At 47.4% G+C, this 12,553-nt stretch overlaps 1 protein-coding gene across 2 annotated transcripts; it reads left to right on the forward strand.

Annotated features, from left to right (window-relative positions):
• The first annotated feature begins 3,909 nt into the window (after window positions 1–3,909).
• Window positions 3,910–12,543, forward strand: Slc51b (SLC51 subunit beta). Of its 2 annotated transcripts, none has more exons than XM_075965458.1 (4): window positions 3,910–4,317; window positions 9,621–9,733; window positions 11,190–11,280; window positions 12,193–12,543. In XM_075965458.1, exons 2-4 carry the CDS (start codon window positions 9,646–9,648, stop codon window positions 12,401–12,403), a joined length of 390 nt encoding a protein of 129 aa, XP_075821573.1. In that variant the 5' UTR covers window positions 3,910–4,317; window positions 9,621–9,645; the 3' UTR covers window positions 12,404–12,543. The 2 variants fall into 2 exon arrangements, with proteins under 2 accessions (XP_075821573.1, XP_075821574.1); XM_075965459.1 differs by having other exon boundaries at window positions 3,910–4,313; window positions 9,616–9,733.
• The last annotated feature ends 10 nt before the right edge of the window (window positions 12,544–12,553 follow it).

The raw sequence follows: 12,553 nt of genomic DNA on the forward strand, positions 1-12,553 counted from the left end.
AGTGTGCTGTGTCTTGCAATGATTAAACTTCCAGGACGGTGGAGGGCTACACAGAAGGCTATTAGACTTTGAGTTTATTTTACTTTTGGACTCTGATTCTTCCAGGAGCTGAAGAAGCTATTTAGTTACACTATAACCAGCACCAAGGAGCCACAGCAATAAAATAAATGAGGATGATAAATTGAGGTCAATAACACAGAAAGTCCCCGGCATAGTTAAACATAAGAGCAGAAGGTCTTTTGTTGGAAAGTAGTTACTTTGTTGCATTATCTCATACACTTACAGCTCAAACTTCCCACGCTGAAGACAGCCTGAAATATCGTCAGCAAAACAGGCATCTCCTGGAAAAGCATCCATTCACCAAAATCATTTTACTTCTGCCTGGGGACACCTGACAGCCCTCTACTGCCCTTCATGTGTAGAGATCAAGTCAGGGCCTCCAACCAATGCCTATAGATTCAGTATAGATTCAGTTACTGTTCCAAAATCTCACAAATTCCTGTGTTTCTTTTTCCCCACTCTGGCTTTAACATGAAATTTAGTCCCCCAAAGAAGTATGGCAGGGTGTACATTTTTGAGGTATTTTTTTCAAGAGAGGGTTTCTCTGTAGCTTACATGCAGCAAAACTCCCATACACAAAATAATAAATTTTTAAAAGTCAATTTTTGTTCTGGGAGGCAGAGACAGGCAGATTTCTGTGAGTTCAAGTCAGCCTGGTCTACACTCGGAGGTCCTGTCTCGAAACAACCAAAAGCTAACTATTAAAACTGCTTAGTTCTGTGAGCCTAGCTTAAGGCAGCCACAGACATTACATAACCAAGTAAGTCTGGCGTGTTCTGACAAAGCTTCACATACAAAACAACCTGCAGGTTGGATTTGACCTGTGGATTGTTATTCATTGGCCACTATCCTAAGACATTCTTTTTACTATTAAAAAATATAGTCTAGAAAGAGACAAGGAGGAGAGAGAGAGCACAGGGAGTGAGGATGGATGGTAACTGACGGTGGACATCCCAAGTCTGATCCCTGGTCCTGCATGAGAGAAGGTGAAGACCAACTCCTACAGGTTCTCTCTAACCACCATGAAGGTCTTCTGACCTTCACGTGGACACTGCCGTGCATGGGCCCACATACACACACACACGCATGCACACAATAAATAAATGTAGTTTTCTAAAAAGCTGAGGGCTTGACATTTTCTTACAAAAATGTGATTCACAGCTGGGAATGTGGCTCTGTCAGTGAAGTGTTTTCCTGGCATGCAGAGCCCTAGGCTCAATCCCCAGCATTTCCTAAACTGGGCATAGCAGCCCTGTCTGTAATCTTGGCACTTGGGAGGCAGAGGCAAGGGGGATCAGGACAGTCAGCCTCACATATATTGTGATTTTGAGATCAGCCTGGACTACATGAGACCTTGTCTTCAAACAACAAACAACAACTACTCTACCCCCCCAAAAAAACAAAACAAATATCCCATGGTTTATAAAAAAAATTCTGGGAGAATCATAGACTGGCGTGCAACAAGAAAGAACGAATGATTCCTGTCCAGAGCCGCATGGGATGGCAGTCACGGGAAAGGGCACAGCAGGAGGAAGAGCTAGATGTAGATGTGGGCACGGTTTCTCTGTGTCCTGGCAATCATTCCCAGATAACCGCTCAGTGAGTTATTATCATAAATGCTCGGCTGATAACTTAGGCTTGTCTTCAGTCAGCTCTTACAACTTAAATTAATCCATTTCTATTAATCTATGTGCCGCCCTGAGGCTCCTTTACCTCATCTATGAACTTCCCATGTTGCTTCTTTGGAGTCTGGCTTCCGACTCCCTCGACTCCATCCTTCTTCCCAGCATTCTCTCTGCCCCAAAAATCCTGCTTCACTATTGGTCAATCAGTTTTTTATTAACAATGAGACTAACACATTTTCTTTTTCTTTTTTCCTCCCTCCCTCCCTCCCTCCCTCCCTCCCTCCCTCCCTTCCTTTCTTCTTCTTCTTCTTTTTTTTTTCCAAGACAGTGTTTCTCTGTGTAGCAGTCCTAGCTGTCCTGGAACTGGCTCTTATAGACCAGGCTGGCCTTGAACTCACAGAGATCCTCCAGCCTCTGCCTCCTAAGGGTGCTGGGATTAAAGGAGTGTGCCACTGCCGACAGGCTGAGAGCAACACGTTTTTACAGTGTATAAAAAGATTATTCTATAAACAACTAGAGTTAGAAAGAAAATAAATCCAGTGGAAGAGGCAGATCTGCTGCAGGGCAGGCAGGCTCTGCTTCAAGTACCCTGCAAGACAGAGAGGGGGGACTGTGGGGTCGCACGGGAGCATCTGGCCAGCACACAGCCTCTCACGCCTGGAGACTTGAGGAGTTTAAACCTTGAGCTGGCCATCTGAGCTAACCTCTCAGCTGGAACAATTAGTACAAAACACATAGAATTCACAGGCCTATGAATGTTCACACCAACTAAGCAATAGGACTCCTTCCCCTAAGAGTGTGGGCTTGGGTCTCCCATAGCCTGGCCCAACTTCCTGGTGATGGCCAAGCTGAGGTAAAGAGGTTCTCTGGAGAGAAGCAGGGGGGAGCACTGAGACAGAAATGGCTAAGGATCTTTGAACCTTGCTTCCAGCCATTCCTGGGGCCAGCTCCACCCTGCCTCCCCTAGTAATATGAGCCAATAAATTCCTTGTTCAGTGCAGAGCTCCTTTTTCTCAGACCTCTGCTCTCAGAGACCTTCCTTTCTGTAACAAGCCCCGAATCTCCTTTACTTCTCACTGACTCCACTGCTTCCTGTTACCTGTTGTCCACTCAGCAGGATAAACTGTCTTAGACAAATGCCAATGAATCACGTCACTTCTCTGCCTGAAATGTCCCATGTGGTCCTCTGACTGGACTTCCACCATTTCTCCTCATCACAGGCTCCTCCTCTCTGGCTACCTCCTTGTTTCTCAAACCCCTTAAGCTCCTGGTTTCCTCACTATCCTGAAATCCACTTTCTCAAGCATTTGCGTGATTAGCTTATTTTCTTTAACATGGTGACATAACTGTGGCTCCCCACACCCTATCTCTTTATTCTTGCTTATTACTTTAATCTCTATACTTATTATTTATTGAGAGAGAGAGAGTGTGTGTGTGTGTGAGTGTGTGTGTGTGTGCATGTGTGAGTGTGTGTGTGTACATGCATGTCATAGCACTCATGTATTGGTGAGAGGACAGTTTGTAGGATTGGTTCTCACCTTCCACCATGTAGGTCTTAGAGATCAAACTCAGATTGTCAGTCTTGGCAGCAAAGCACCTTTTACCTACTGAGCTATCGCACCAGCCCATCTTTTTATTTGGTTTTAATTATTATGTGCGTTTGCAATTATTATGACATTTGCGAGTGTGGGAACATCAGTGACACAAAACACCTGTGGAGTCAGGGGACAGCTTTTAGGAGTTGGTTCTCTCCTTCCCCCGTGTTGGTTCTGGGGACAGCACTTGGATCATCATGGCTGTGCCTGTTCATCTCCCTAGGCAGTTTGTGCCTTGGGCCGACAGCATCTTCCCCTGCCATGGCCTATCCACACAGCCAGTAATCAGTTACTAAATGAATGCGTTATAAAACACAGGGTGTGGCAGTCGATACAGCTCAAAGATCTGCTGGGTCGCTTCCTCTATACCACACTGCCGTCCACACATTTCCCACTACTTAAATCAGAGAGGATCCTGAACTTACCACTCACCCAGACTCAGCCTGCTTCCACATGGCCACACTGGCAGCTGTCAGAATTGACTAGGTCTGGCCTAATGTGGGGAGCACCTCACTCCTGGCCTGCTTCCTCCTCTGTGGATCCCTGACCACACAATTTCCCAAGCCCTGGCTTCCAGGGTCTGACTTTCAGCTCATATGATGACCTTTGCTATGAGGAAGCTCTGGCTGTAAAAGGAAGGAGCGTTGACTCCTTCTCCTGTGGTTAACGATTGATAACAACTAAGAGTCAGAGGACTGGAGTGGGCACTCCATATGACAGATCATACTGGGCTCCTGGTGCTTGGGAGCCGAGTGGAGTCAGTTTGTCACTGGAGGTCATGCATTCAAGAGGTCATTCACCCTGGAATGGCAGCAAAGGCATCAGGCCTGGGCGTGTGCTAAGGGCAGAGCTACCAAATAGGCCCTTGCTGCTGTGAACTCTGGAGGTGAATCGTCTCGCTACAGCTGGACATTCCTGGGGAGAGTTCCCGTGAAAAGACTACCCCAGGTTCCTGAGAGGAAGAAGAGGAAAACCCAGAAATCAAGGCCGCCACCACCACCCAGCCTGAGGTCCCAAGAATTCCAGATCCAGGGTAAGTTATCTCAGTCTGCTGTGGGGATGGGTGGCCCAAGGTCTCTGGCAGGAATCACAGCAACGGGTAAGCTCTGTTTAAAATGAAAGGATGTGATAGAAGAAGCAAAGGAACGTGGTACCTCACTGCAATGTGATGTCCTGGGCAGGATCATGACCAGGACAAGGACATTGGGAAAACTAAGTGACATCCACAGGAAGCATGGAGATTAATTTAATAATGATATAGTCTGTGCCAGGTACCATGAGAGTAACTAAACTTTGCTGTTTCTGAGAAATTGAGTTTTACTTTTTTTTTTTTTTTGGTGTTTTGAGACAGGGTATCTGTAGCTTTGGAGCCTGTCTTGGAACTACCTCTATGTAGACCAGGCTGGCCTCGAGCTCACAGAGATCCGCCTGTCTCTGCCTTCTGAGTGCTGGGATTAAAGGTGTGCACTACCACCACCTGGCTGAGTTTTACTTTTTAAAACACTATTTTATGTTTATGAGTATTTGCCTACCATATGTCTGTGCAGCATGCATGTACAGTGTCCTCAGAAGCCAGTGTTCAATCCTGGAACTGGAGTTACATACGGTTGTGAGCTGTCCTGCAGGTCCTGGAAATCCAACCCCAGTCCTCTGCAAGAGCAACACATGCTCTTAACAGCTGAACCATTGCTTCAGTCCCCCCACACACACACACACTTTTAATGGATTGTGCTGGACAGCTTCACAGTTTCGCTCAGATGGGATAGCTTCACAGTTTCGCTCAGATGGGATAGCTTCACAGTTTCGCTCAGATGAGATAGCTCTACAGTTCGGCTCAGATGGCTGTGGAACCTGGAAAATCTGTTGCTGCCATCGGTACATTCCATATTACTATTACTGCTCTCTCCACCCGCGCACCCACAAACACACTATTTTCAGTTTTCGAAACTTTGGTTGTGCTGTCAACGACGGAAGCAAAGGACCTTGGTTTACTATGTGAGTTGACAGTGTACAGAGAGTGACAGCCACAACGGTCTACAAACATCAAACTTAGTCCCCTTCCCACCTAGAGAAGATAAGACACTCTATTAAAGATGCACAGCCTTCATACACGGATTTGATCACAGAAGCTAATAGATAACACCCTTTAGATGTTAATAGATGCGGATGGGGGTCAGGGCATGACAGAGAGCCTCTTGTTGCTGTGGTATCTCAGAGTGGAAGGGCTTGGGTTTGGAGCTGTCTCACCGCTTCCCATCTCCATCCCTCTCGGGATCCCTCTTCCTCCATCTCTGTCGCTATCCCAATGTCTCCTGGGAATTTGGCTCAGGAACTCATTTATGCTAGGCCAACACTCAGCCACTGAGCTACAGCTCAAGCATGCATGCATCTTCACACACTTAGTCCATGAATTAAATATCCCAAGTCAGAATTGTTCTTTCAGAAAAGTATATGACATGTATCACATTGAAACATGCATTTAAGTGTGCAGAATACACACACATAAAAATGTAGGAGTTGAGAAGGTTCATTGGCTAAGAATCTTGACTGCCCTTCCAAAGGACAGGAGTTTGATTCCCAGCCCCATGTGGTAGCTCACAACTGCCTGTAACTCCAGTTCCGAGGGATCCAGCATTCTTCTGACCTCTGTGGGTACCAGGCACGAAAGTGGTACAGACACACATGCAGGCAAAACACCCATATACATAAAATCAATAAAACTAGAAAAAATGTAGGTATTGTAGGTCAGTGGTAGAGTTCTTACTCACCTAGCATGTGTAAGGCCCTTGGCTTGATCTCCAGCAACACACACAGGAATTACACACCTTGTTTTTATGAATGAGTGGCACACTCAAAAGAAATCTAATATGCACACAAGTTTTCAAAGTCAATGTCACATGCATGTGTCTAGGCTCTATCACAGTCCCCAGAAGAAGACAGTGTTTGCTACCTAGATGTCCCTGTTCTTTTCTATGGGTGTGGGGAGCAGGGTTAATCTGATATTATTAATACAGGCACTGCAACTGGCTGGACTGCCTCGTTCTCCCCAGGGTGGCATTCCGGACAGCCAAAGGGAGCCAGATCTCATTGATTAGCCATCGGCTTGACTTTGTCTTTTCTATCACGTCCCTAATCAAGGAAGTGGGAAGTAGGCATCTGAGTCCTAAAATGTCTTAAATCTTTACTTTTCCTTAAAGATTTATTTTATTTTTAATTTTGTATGTATGTATGTGTGTATGCACATGTGCATGTGTGTGCATGCACTTGTAGAAGCCAGGAGAGGGTGTTGGATCCTCTGGAACTATAGTACCACGTAAGTCACACTGATCTAAGTGCTGAGAATTGAACCCAGTCTATTTACAACAGTGGTTCTCAACCTTCCTATCGCTGCAACCCTTTAATACAGTTCCTCATGCTGTGGTGACCTCCAACCATAAGATTATTTTGCTGCTACTTCAGAAATATTATTTTGCTTCTGCTATGAGTGGTAATGTAAATATCTGATATGCAACCCCCAAAGGGGTCGAGACTTACAGGTTGAGAACCGATGTTTTACAAGAGCAAGACTTGCTTTTAGTCCCTGAGTCATCTGTCCAGCTCCCAAAGGGTTTTTCTTTCCCACCCACAGTTCGTCCCTACTTACGCGCATGACTGAGTGCCTAAACTTAGCTGAGAAAGCTTAACTCTTATATTCATGTCAAAATATTTTCTCCCAGTCTGTCGGTGTTTTTATGTTTTTTTGTTTTGTTTTGTTTTGTTTTAAAGAGGACGTAGTGCCAGATTAGTGCCAGAGAAAACTCTGGTGTCAGTCTGGTCCTTTTGTTTCCCTTTGGCTGTCTGCCATCCGGTTCTTTGAGCAAGTTCCAGGCTGCACATACAACAGCTGTCTCAGGCAGAGCTGTAGAACCCCTGCCCTTGAGACCATGCAAACTCGTTGCCTTCAGTGGCTCTCATGAGTGCCCAGGACATGCTTTCATGACTGATCTATTCCACACCCTTCTTCTGTTTTATGTCTTCAATTATTTACTTTTAATGTTGTTTGATTTCTATTCCCCCTTTCTTCCTTTCTCAACTATCCTATTGTATTTAACACGTCCCTTAAAAGTTGTTCTAGGAAAAGACGTTTTCAGGTTTTTTGTTTTTTTTTTTTAATTTTCGAGACAGGGTTTCTCCCTAGCTTTTTTGGTTCCTGTCCTGGAACTAGCTCTTGTAGACCAGGCTGGCCTCGAACTCATAGAGATCCGCCTGCCTCTGCCTCCCGAGTGCTGGGATTAAAGGCGCGCGCCACCACCACCCGACCCCATGTTTTCAGTTTTGATAAGTGGTATGGCATGTCCTTCTTGAGGACAGCTTTTATTACATTTGTTTGAGATGGGGGGGTGCTCCCATGCCATGCCACACATGTAGAGGTCAAAGGACAACTTACGAGAGTTGGTTCTCTTCTTCCACCATGCAGGGCCTGGGGATTGAACTCTGTGTAGCCGTCAGGCTTCGTGGCAAACACCTTTACCAACTGAGCCAGTTTATCCATCCAGACTTAGAATTTTCGCAAGGGTTTTGTCTCCTTGGTTAAGCTAATCTGCCAGGAGTGTTCAACTCGCAGCCCACAGGCCACACGCAGTTGAGAAGAGCTGTGAATGTGGTGTCGCACTAACTTGTAAGCTTACTTAAATCACGAGGTTTTTAAGATTACAAAGCTTTTGTAGATGACAAGAACCTGTAGAGCAGTCAGGAGGAACCGCTGCTGGTCAAGGCCAGAACTGCTCAGTACAATAGCCTCCAGCCATGCGTTACTGAGCACTGAACAGTGGCTAATGGGCCTTAAGGTCAGCTTGCTACAAGCATAAATTTTACACCCATTTTTCAAAGGCCTGGTATCAAAAAATGTAAAAACACCCAAATACATCAATCACATGGAAATAATACTTTAAGTGTATTGTCTCTCCTGAAACATGCTGTCAAAATTAGCCTCACTGTTCCTTTAAATACAGGGACAGAAAATCTTGGGTGAAGTAGCAATAAGAGGGGGTATGTGTGTGAACATGCGTGTCTGTTTTGAGGGATCTAAGGCTTGGTCTATTACAGCTACTTGCTTTATTTCTCAGGGACAGAAACAGGCTCAAACTAAGGGGACACGATTCAAGTCCTCTGCAAGGGCCCCTTTGCTCTCCAGTGGGACAACTCACACTGGCTATGCAAGGGCCCCTCTGCCCTCCAGTGGCACAGCTCACACTGGCCTATGCATCTTTATCCCTTCCCACGCACACTAAGCATTTTCATGAAGATTTGAGCCACTTTCTCCTCTGTGGTTTCTGACCAGGTCCCATCTGCTCCTAGGATCACACTCTTATTTTATCCATATATCTATCTACCATCTAGCTGTCATGGACAAAACCCCATACATCTCACTTCAAAGGAGATAAGAAATGGTTTATCCTAGAGCCAAATATAAGTAACCATGGCCCAGGAACACAGACCTCAGTTACCCTAAATTCCACGCTCCAAGTGGTAGCAGTTTCAGGAAGGGTTGTAGTGGGCAGGGGTAGGGGAGTTGGGGATGGAGTCAGGGGGTGGGGTGTCTCAGTATGAAGTCCTGGCTGGTTCAGACCTTGTTGTGGAGACCAAGCAGGCCTTGAACTCACAGAGATCCTCCTGCCTCTGCCTCCCAAGGGCCTCATGAAGTTTTATAGTAATAGGGAAAAGAAAGTCACAAGTCAAGACACTTGATAAATGTGTCATTGTAAATATCAGGTAATCAGGCAGGGTACAGAAAAGCAAGGAAGTCTTTGCTGTAGAACCACATTCGTAGCCTTCCGGGTGGGGGGAACTAGGGGTCTGTATGCACATTCCAAAGGATTTACCTGCTAGTCACAGAGATGCTAGGTCATACCCAGAGACAGGTGATATACAGCCATCGAGGGGGCTAAAGAGGGCCCAAGACAACCTGGCTCTGGACTTGTAACATTCCAACCTTTGAACGTTGAGATTCTAATCGGTGATCAGCTTTGTAAGATAAGCTTCTTTCAAGGTACTTCGTTCTACCTGCCTGTCAGTCATTTAAGTAACAGGAAGTCCCTACACAGCTCACGCCGATCTGGAACGCTTCCCGTTACCCAGGCCTTGAACTAGCTATCAATCCTCCTGACTCTGTCTCCTGAGCATCACCTCTGTGTTCACCGCCACAGTCAGCGTCAGTTCAGGCTCTTGCAGCCCTAGAACTGTGGGCTATAGGACGGCCGTTTGGACAAGCAAGGAAGGTGGACCAGGGACAAGATGAGCTGTCTGCTGTTGCCAGAGATGTCTGCTCAGAGGCTCTAAAACTTATCTGTTCACAGCCCAGAAACATCTCAACCAGGAGCAGGGACATGGACACTGTGGAGGGAGCTGCAGTCAGTCCTGAGGTGCCCCAGGAACTCCTGGAAGAAATGATTTGGGTTTTTCGTGTAGAAGATGGTAAGTGATGGGAGACTAGGGGAGGTGGAGCAATTCGGCACTGTCTCCTCTACCACACCAAGTGGCACATTTTCTTCAAAAGGGAGAGAGTTAAGCATCTCATCACAGGGGATTGAGCTGAGCCCATTTGCCCTTTCTCAGGGTATGGGCCACTTACTCAGCTATCAGTCACCTCTATTGTACTGTGTGCTAGGCATGGTCCCTAGCACTGGGGTTAGCTACAGCAGTGAACCAAACACAAGTCTCTACCCACACAGAGTGTCCATTCTAGTAGATGACACAGAAAATAAACCAACAACCAAAAGTATGACATGTTCCCAGTGCATAGTAAAAAAGAAGCAAGCTGGGCCCAGTAGCCCAGGTCTGTAATCCTAGCTACTCAAGAGGCTCAGCCATGGTAATCACAAGTTCGAGGCCTGCTTGAGCCACAGAGATGAAGTCCAGCCTGGGCAGCTTAGTGAAATCCTGTCTTGGAACTTAATAAGGGTTTGGCATTCAACGGTGATGCGACTGTCTAGCACACGAGGAATCCCTAAATTCAAACCTCAATACAATGTGTGTGGTGGGAGTGGGAGGTGGAGGTGGAGGGTGAGAAGCGGGAGGGGGGCTGGGGGTAGGAGGTGGGAGGGTGGATTACACAGCAAGGTAGATAATGTAATGAAGGAAAGCCTCATTCTGATGAAGGCTCGCTGTGGGAAAAACCCTTGCAGGAAGGGAAGGAATTCACTGTCAGATCACTTGGTGGAGGACCCTTCCTGCCAGGGGGAAGTAAAAGCTGTGAGCCTGGAGCCTGCCTCACTTGGAGACAGTCTGATATGTCCTGAGCTCCCACAGCCTAGCCTGCTGCTTCAGCTACCCTTGGCGGGCAGTCACTAGATCCAGTTAGACGTCGCACCACTTCCCTCTCCCTCTCTCTTCCTCCTCCTCATAAAGGTAGTGAAGGTGAAGACTGAAGTTCAAGGTGACCCACTTCCTCCTCTTTGCCACTCCCACCCCCTTTACCCAGCAAGTATCCAAACGCTGTCTCCCCCATAGGATCAGGGCTCTGTCTCCCGCATAGGATCAGGGCTCTGTCTCCCCCATAGAATCAGGGCTCTGTCTCCACCATAGGATCAGGGCTCTGTCTCCACCATAGGATCAGGGCTCTGTCTCCACCATAGGATCAGGGCTCTGTCTCCCCCATAGAATCAGGGCTCTGTCTCCCCCATAGGATCAGGGCTCTGTCTCCCCCATAGGATCAGGGCTCTGTTTCCCCCATAGGATCAGGGCTCTGTCTCCACCCCCACCACTCACCCACTGGTCAGTAGGGCAGTTCCCTCAGAGCAAGGGGTCTTGATGGGGTCTCCATAGCAGGAGACAAAGAATGATCGGAGACGGGCCCGAGTCCAAGCCCCATCTGTGAGTGGGTCTGAGTGTCACCCGGCCTGAGGATTTATGTCTGTGTGTCTCTCCTCAGCGGCTCCTTGGAATTATTCCATGCTGGTTCTGGCAATCGTGGTGGCAGCGATAAGCATGTTCCTCCTGAGACGGAGCATCCTGGCAAACAGGTGAGGGGTTGGTCTGGAGTGGGTCTCCAGAGGGAGGGGCAGGGCTTCCTTCCTAGATGGCAATCTAAGAAGGAGTCACTTAGGGAAACTGGCTCTTCACTTTTTGCTGCCAGGGACCAAAGCTATTAAACAAACAACCCACAGCTGCCTCTGATTCCAATCCCCTAGCCCTGGCCAGCAATTTGGAATGACTCAGAAGGTGTCACCCTTTAAGTGGTCCCGGCCCCTCTTACCCTGTCAGGAAGGATTTCTCTCAGCAAATTCAACTGAGGGACAAGGTGGCTGTCCACAGGGGCAACAGGGAGGCCTGCTCCCTTGTGGGCCAGGCGGATTCTCTGGTGCTCAGGTCCTTCCACCGTGGCCTTCAGGAAGCCTAGGAGTTCCTAAAGTAAACCAGCTTGGAGAAAGGAGAGATGGTCAAGAATTAGCAGAAAGACTGTCAGGCTGAGGAAGTAGGCAACAGGAGCTGTGTGCAGGGTTGGGTCTCACATGCATGACTAACAGCGTGGACAAGCCTGTTTGGAGAAACAAGGAGAGTGAGAGATTGAAGGTTAGTTAGGGTTTCTGGCAGCATCTTAGTAATAGAGCATGAACTAAGAATCTGTAGAACCTGTACTAAGAAAGATGACAGCCCTGGGATCAGGATAGCGTAGTTTGGAGAAAAGTCACAGGGCTCAGAATAGGTAGATTTAAATGTACAATGCGTGTATGAGACTTCCTCGTCTCTAAGGGGGAAGGGCTTCAATCAACACTTAGCTCCCAGGTAGCCTTGCAGAGAGATGCTAGATATAAAAGTGGGAACCACTCGGCCACTGCCACTTCTGTACAGAGGATCTCCCCTCAAGCTCTCTAACCACTCGGTCCTGATCCAGCCGCTCCGCATCCCTGATCAACACTATTTCCTCTCCCCAGAAACCGCAAGAAGCAGTCCCAAGACAAAGAAACACCAGAAACGCTGCACCACCCGGACGATTTCAGAATGAAAGAAAACAGCAGCCCGAGCCATCTAAAAGAGACACTGATCTCAGAGAAGCCAGACTTGCCCCTGGGGGAAACTGAGCTGAATGAGAAAGACGCAGCGCAGGTCTTCTTTCTACCCGACCCACAGGAAACTGGGAGCTAAGGGGCGCTGAGAAAACACACTACCCCAGCCAGAACGTGACTGTGGTCTGAGCCCAGCTCTGTGGCCTCAAACCCCTCAGGCTGGACGGTAACGTCCAGTCAGCCTAACTTATTTTCAACAGACACAATAAACAAACTACAACCAGACAAA

Source organism: Microtus pennsylvanicus, chromosome 3 (genome assembly GCF_037038515.1).
Source record: "Microtus pennsylvanicus isolate mMicPen1 chromosome 3, mMicPen1.hap1, whole genome shotgun sequence".
In the NCBI taxonomy this organism is placed as follows: Eukaryota; Metazoa; Chordata; class Mammalia; order Rodentia; family Cricetidae; genus Microtus; species Microtus pennsylvanicus.

Excerpts from the sequence above, each read along its gene's own strand:
- Slc51b (XM_075965458.1), top strand. The coding sequence starts at position 9,646 with ATGGACACTGTGGAGGGAGCTGCAGTCAGTCCTGAGGTGCCCCAGGAA. Across the intron at positions 9,734-11,189 it reads GGTTTTTCGTGTAGAAGATG|CGGCTCCTTGGAATTATTCC; the intron begins GTAAGTGATGGG and ends GTCTCTCCTCAG. Across the intron at positions 11,281-12,192 it reads CGGAGCATCCTGGCAAACAG|AAACCGCAAGAAGCAGTCCC; the intron begins GTGAGGGGTTGG and ends TCCTCTCCCCAG.